Source organism: Gaeumannomyces tritici (assembly GCF_000145635.1).
Source record: "Gaeumannomyces tritici R3-111a-1 unplaced genomic scaffold supercont2.7, whole genome shotgun sequence".
Taxonomy (NCBI): Eukaryota; Fungi; Ascomycota; class Sordariomycetes; order Magnaporthales; family Magnaporthaceae; genus Gaeumannomyces; species Gaeumannomyces tritici.
The window spans coordinates 749,318-755,831 of record NW_008804551.1 but is presented as its reverse complement, the minus strand read 5'-3'; the positions used below and the strand labels follow the sequence as shown (position 1 = coordinate 755,831).

Here is a 6,514-nt window from a genome sequence, read left to right as displayed (position 1 = left end):
GGGGGGGGGGGCAGCGGCTGCCCGTCAAGCCTCACGACGGGCTCTGTAGGAATCAATGGGTGCTCGGCGTAAAGCTCGTCCACCGTGAGCCGGTCCAGCTCGTTGGTTATCGGGCATAGCAGGTTCTTAAGGTGGAGGTCTCCGTGTATACCTTTTTTTGGGGTGGATGTAGTTGAGGGCTAGGAAGGGCCGAGCGGTGAGCGAGCGAGCAGTACCGATTAGAAACGGCGCCTCCTTATGGACTACATTATAGTTCCGATGTCGCACAAGGCCGGACTGGTAGCTGTGCACACGTAACGTCCGTTGGGGCTCTCGATCGCGAACTGATCGAGCGTCTTGGGGATCATGGCCCGGCCCGGCTCGTCATTCCTCGAGGACGGATGATTTTAAAGTCCAGCATGTTGTAATCAATAGAGTCGGAGTCGGCGGTACCGATTTTCAGGGCAACATAAGTCTGCAATTCCTCGTTTCTGCAAAGCCAAAAGGTGGAAAAGCCCCCATAGCCCAGCTTATGGACAACGAGATATCTTGACCCCAGGATGTCCCCTATAAAGACCGGGTGGTAGCCCCCAGGAGCATAGCGATAGAGCGATTCGGCGTCGGGGATGAAGTGATACTCGGGCCATGATGACGCTTTAGGCTCCTGGGTAACAGCGCTTGTGGCTGGAGGAGGCCAGGGAATCTGGCGGCAAGGGTTGAGCGACGATAATGTAAATTCTTCCCACTGCCTCAACTGCTGTCTGATAGCTTACCCTAGCCGAACTCCCGATACCGTGCTGGCGGGCCCAGTCAGAATAGGCAGCGCCGATTCTAGCGCGGCCACCAATACGATGGTGTTACCCGCCGAGATTATTCGTAACATAATCTACAAGCAAGACAGCCCATGACTTGCGGAGGATTGTAGCAACAACACAGATGTTGATCACGTCCCACAGACGGGCGAGTTCTTGGTCCCCACTTTGCTCCCCGAGGCGCACATGTCTCACAATAATCCCTTTCCTATGACTTGCCGCCCATAAAAGTCACCCTCGGTGGGACTGGAGCTCGCCGGGGACGCCTTCTCTGTCGTAGCGTTTCATATTTTCTGTTTGTGCTCTTATGAGTGCGGTCGCTCCCTCGGATAAGATACACGAGGGCCGCCAGCCCTTGGCGCGGATTGGGCGATGGATGTAAACTGCACACGTCTTGAGCAATAGCAGTTTGTGTTGGGGCTGGGATTAGCCGGCGAGAATATGAGGCCGCTGTAAAACGAGTCCTGCTCTTGGCAGCTATAGCAACAGCAAAGAGATTCCGAAGGTCATGGGTCACAGTACAGCTTACGGACAAGATATAGCTTGGTGATTCCGAAAGGGATTATCTAGCACATCGATGACCGGTGAAAGGATATATGGTAGAGCGATCAGCGTAGGAATAAGGGCGATGCATGTTGGCCATTTTGTTGCGTGGCACCCCATCACTAAGCTTCAGTCACCCCTCGACGCATATAGAAGCCACGCTCTGGTTATTGGGAAGTTGAGGAGAAGAGCAGGAATTACAGAACCCCGCGGACCCTAAAAAGTCTAACACGAAAACAGCAGACAAAGCAGACGGCCACCAGAGGCTACCAACCAGCCCCGCCACCTGAAGACAGGTATCATCCCTCCTCCTCGCCAAATTCGAAAAAGAAAAAGGATCCAAGTTCTGATGCGAAAGCGACCGCTGATTGACATGTCATCATCCAGCGTTTGCCATTCCCATAATCGAACGGTCGGCAAAACGGAGGGAGCCAAAGCAGTCTGGCCCCTCCCATAGTGATCCAGCATCCGTCCTCGCTGATGTCGTACGCACCCTTCGGCCCCCCCTGCATGGTGAACTTCCCCCCACGTTCAGCTAATGTGGACACCCGATGTATTCCAATGTCCGCAGGTGCTGGCCTTTCCTCAATCAAAAGACCACCCGTCAGTGGATCCCACAGTCTTATGCGGGTAGCTCCGTCATCATTTCGTTCGATAACTGCGACTTTCCGGCTGTTTTCAGTAAATACAACAGCCTTGTGGCCATGTATCTCGACATTTTCAGAGATCTTATCGCATTGGCCCGTTTCCACATTCAGTAGTCGCAGAACGTGGCGTGACATGTTGCTGATATAAGTAGTAAGATGTGCAAGCTGTCGTGTATCTGGCGAAAATGTAATTATGAGGTCCAATCCAGTGGGAAACCGGTATGTTCTCTGGGCTACCCATCGCCCATTCTCTTGGCTCCAGATGGTAGTGTGCGTTTTGTGTGCTATCGCCATCATCTGCCCATCTGAGGATAGTGACACCTCATTGGTGGATTTGCACCGAATCTTGGATGCTGTACCGAGATGCAGATCGTGAACAGTGATGCTTCGTCCTCGTTCGCCGATAGTAGCTGCCCGTGGGAGATTGTTCGAGAACGTGATGCCATAGATTGCGGGGGTCGGTATGGCTTCGGCTTGGGAGTAATCGGTTGGCGTATCCCACAGGCGAACACATCCCATTTGTCCTGTGGCCAGCTGACGGCCATCTGGCGAGAAGACAACTGAAGATAAGCCATGCAACTCCGCGTGAGGGGTAAGTAGTTCGTGTGTGTTCTTGTCAAGCCTGTATATGGAAATGTTGTAACCAGGCACCGTCATAGCCAGCCGCAAGCCACACGGTGACAATGCAAGCTCACGCGGGCTGAAAGTGAATGACCGCAGGCGGAAGTGCTTTAGCTTCTCTGTGGTGAAGCTGTAGACGAAGGCTTTTCTCCCCCCTGCGACAACAAGATGCTTGCGATCATGAGAGAAACTCAAGCCCAGTACGTGTGAAATGCCCAGTTCTCTGCATGAAATGCTTTTGATCTTGGACCCTTCGACAACATCCCACACGCAGAATTGACCACCAATAAGTCCCGTGGCGAGCCAAGAGCCATCATGAGAAAAGACGGCTGACCTGATCAGTTCGTTCTCGCTGCACGTAAACATTCCAATCTCCTCACCCGTAGCAAGGGCCCAGGTTTTAACCTCCCCCCTTACTGAGACCGATAGAAGATTGCGGCCGTTCGTAGAAAATATGACTGGTCTCTCAAATGAACGCAACCGGGCCAATTCATCGCGTGACAAGTCGCCCAAACCATCGTTCAGCTCCAGCAGCGTTTTGCCAGTGATAATATCCCAAACTGTGATTGGGCTGTAATACGTTGCTGCAAGGCAACAGCCGTCTGGGGAGAAGGCCACTGCAGGGGGATAATTCTCATTGTTGTCCAAGTCTAGGGTGATGAGTTTTTTGCCGGAAGCCACGTCCCATACGTTGATGTTGCCGGATGAGAATGTCGCGGATGAGAATGTTGCGGATGGGAATGCCACGGACGAGAATGCCGCGGATGCTAGTCGCTGGCCATCTGACGAGAATGTTACGAGTTGGAGCTTTCCACGTTGGCCTTCCAGTGTCTGCAGGCAGTTGTTCCAGGTTTTCCGCAAGGCCAACTTCTCCGTAAGCCAGCTCGGGCGGTCTTTGAGAAAGAGGGATCTGGTAATGCTTTCTGTGGGGCTCAAGACAGGTCCTGAGATGTAGCCTTGCAGTGGGCACTGCTCGAGTGGCAACTTGAATGTGAGGAGAAATCGCCACATGTCACGAATAAGGTCGGCGAGTGTGGGCTGTTCTCGTGAAGTGGTGGGCTGTTCTCGTAAAGTGGTGGGTGTAATGTAGCTCAGTACTCTAGAGCGAGCCTTATCAAGAACAGCAGTAACGCTCTTGCGCTGAGAGGGGACATCTGGCGAGGCAGTCATTCGTTTGCCCTATATGAAGACTGTTAGCTCTAACCAGCCAGGCAGCCAACATCTCGAAAAGAGAAGTTCCGCGATCTCACCTGAGCAAGTTTCGTCAAAGAATTCATGGAGAGAACTCCCTTGTGAATGCTCCTCAAGAGACTTAGCGCCTCGAGCCAATGCATGAAATGGGTCTCGAGGAATTGCCGCAAGTGACAACCATCTCCGCGATCATCAAAGTTCGCAGTTGATCGAGAGTCCCGAAGATGATCGGCCCAATAAATGCAAGAATAGCCCACACCAGCCAGAGGGTCAGGCTTGGGGCGTTGCTGCTCGAGACGGTCAACAGAGAGGCCGTATGCTAGGCGTCCGTGTTGTTGGATCATGCCATAGATGTCGCGCTTTAGGGTTGTTGACATGGCCCCGAGTGATGACTGATAGATGCGGCGATGTGCCTGCTCCACCGATGATGGAGTGGAGAAGTCAGGGTGCTTGAGGAGATAGTCCCGGGCAGATTGATGCACCCAGAAAATGGCATTGTCTCTGATCATGAGGAGCGAACCACAGAGTTGAAGCATCTTCGCTAGTCCTCCCGCATCACTAGCTATCGTCCAGATCTTTGGTGCGACTGATGATAGTTCGTGGACAGACAAGGGTCTGTAGGCCACCAGATTTAGGGCTAGGAGGTCCCGGTACATACTAGCCTCTGTCGAGCTCGAGATCTGTTCCAGCATCCGGTGATAGAGACCTTCAAGCCCCGGAGGAAAGCATGTCAGGTGTTCCTTGATGAGATCAGGGAAGTCGATGCTGGACAGTGCCTGGCACACCAAGGCCACCCAGAGAAATGTGCCGTGGGCATTGGAAGAAAGGTAATTCTCGATTTCGGCAGAAGTTCCGTCGTCCAAGCCCTTGGACTTAGCCAAATCCTCTACCCTGTGATGGATGAAGGCGTTGACTGCTGCAGAAACGGCGTCCTCGTTGATCTCGAGCGAAAGCCTGGTGGCCTGTTCTGCGGGCCGCAAACGCTCCTCTATATCTGGCCAGTTGCGGCTGGAAACGATCCACTTGACCCGGGGGCAGGTGACTGTTGCTTTGGATATGAAGTCCAGCAGAGGATGGCGCTCCGTTTGGCACTCATCGAGGGCGTCGATAATAATAAGTGCGTCTTCCAGTGCTGGATCCTGGAGCATCTCAAAAAGAACCCCTTCAAGCGCAATCCAGAGATTGGGGCCCTGGAAGAGAGCCTCCTTGGCGTCATCGTAGCTGCGTCGGAGATACTTGAGAAGGCCGCGGCGAACATCGACCAAAAAGTACATGAGGCCGAGCAGGACTGCTGTTCCGGTGTTGATGCGTGGGTCCGCTGCCTGGCAGAAGAAGTAGGCAAGTGGGCGGCTGTCTCTAGTCCCCTCCAGCTCGTTGATGATGCCGCAGAGCAGCATTGTCTTGCCTTTTCCAGGATCCCCTTTAACCCAGAGCAAGCGCATGTCCAGCTCTGAACGCCACCGCTGGAATTCCGGGTTATGAAGAACCCATTGGAAGGCGCTGTCCAGAACGCCATCTTTGTTTTTCTCGATTCGGGCTTTATCGTGCCTTGGATCTGTCGACCGGGACCTCAGAGCGGCACGGCATCGGCTATCTAGAGTTTCCTCTGTTGCTGCTAGTTATGTAATAACATCGTTAGCAATATATAAAAAATCGGACTCAGGTTCCATTTCCCTTTTCCTTCCTCTTTCCTCTTTCCTCTTTACGGCCTCTTTTTCCCTCTTTACTTTTAAAGGCAACGTCGAGGTTATAAAACATCTGGTTATGTACATGTAATAGTGCTTTATTTTCACAATATTCTGCTGCCACAACGGCAAAATCCTTTCCTCCGGAGGGGATCCAGTACTAGAATGTTGTGCTACTTGCCTGTCCCGAAGTTCAGCGTAGCTCCAGCAAGATTGCCGAAGTTCTGGCCAGGCCCGCTAATGGCATAGCTCGAACTGGAGCCGGAGTATGTGTTGGTGGTGTGGTGGATCTGGTTGTTCTGCGCCCCGGTACCCCCGACGTAGACATCCGTCCTTCCCTCCAGCATGTGATCTGGTACTGATGGATCGACTTTGTCCAGATCTTCAACAGCCTGCTCCAGCTTGCGAATCTGCCCCTGGCTGGTGGCGGCAACCATCTGGTGGTTGGCCAGCAGCATGACATCCTCCATGATGTTCTTCAAGAGGTCCTCGACTCGGCCCTTTTTGCCCCAGCCTTGGATGATGGAGACGTATCGCTCAGGGAAGGGGGTCGACTCGTCGAGGTTCAGTTTCCGCAGGACAAGACCGAGCCTGTCCGCGTTTTTGGAGCATTGGTTGGCGAGGGTGGCGACAGTATTGAGCTCGGCACCGGAGCCGGAGCAGCCGCTCCGATGGATTTGATCAAGGGTAGCGACCGCGAGGTCAACCTTGGGCGGAATCTGACGGAAGGTCTCGGGGAGGCCACGGATATCCTGAATAGAGTCGTATGCGTCGCGGGCGGCTGTCAATATGCCAATGGCGCCTGCAATAACGCCAATGATTTCCGCGCCGGACATCTGATTGACATGGAGGATTGACCCTCAAAACGGACAATGCGAGCTTGGCAACGGTACAATCTTGCTTGGCAACGACCGCAAAGAGATGACCACAAGCGTTGACATAAAGCGAAGAAGTCTAGGAGAAGAAGAGGAGTAAGAAGGAGGTTGGAAGGTGGGGGTTATGGTATAGCTTCGGGCATCAATGTAGAACTCGAATG

At 53.2% G+C, this 6,514-nt stretch overlaps 1 protein-coding gene across 1 annotated transcript; it reads right to left on the bottom strand.

Moving 5' to 3' along the window:
- Positions 1-343: 343 nt before the first annotated feature.
- On the bottom strand, positions 344-6,491 carry GGTG_11578 (hypothetical protein; the record flags this gene model as incomplete). Its single annotated transcript, XM_009229469.1, has 7 exons — positions 5,735-6,491; positions 3,853-5,405; positions 1,758-3,781; positions 1,132-1,268; positions 987-1,062; positions 753-810; positions 344-682 (listed from the first exon to the last, which is right to left on the bottom strand). The coding sequence occupies exons 1-7, from the start codon at positions 6,312-6,314 to the stop codon at positions 344-346; spliced, it is 4,767 nt and encodes a 1,588-aa protein (XP_009227733.1). The 5' UTR covers positions 6,315-6,491.
- Positions 6,492-6,514: the final 23 nt, after the last annotated feature.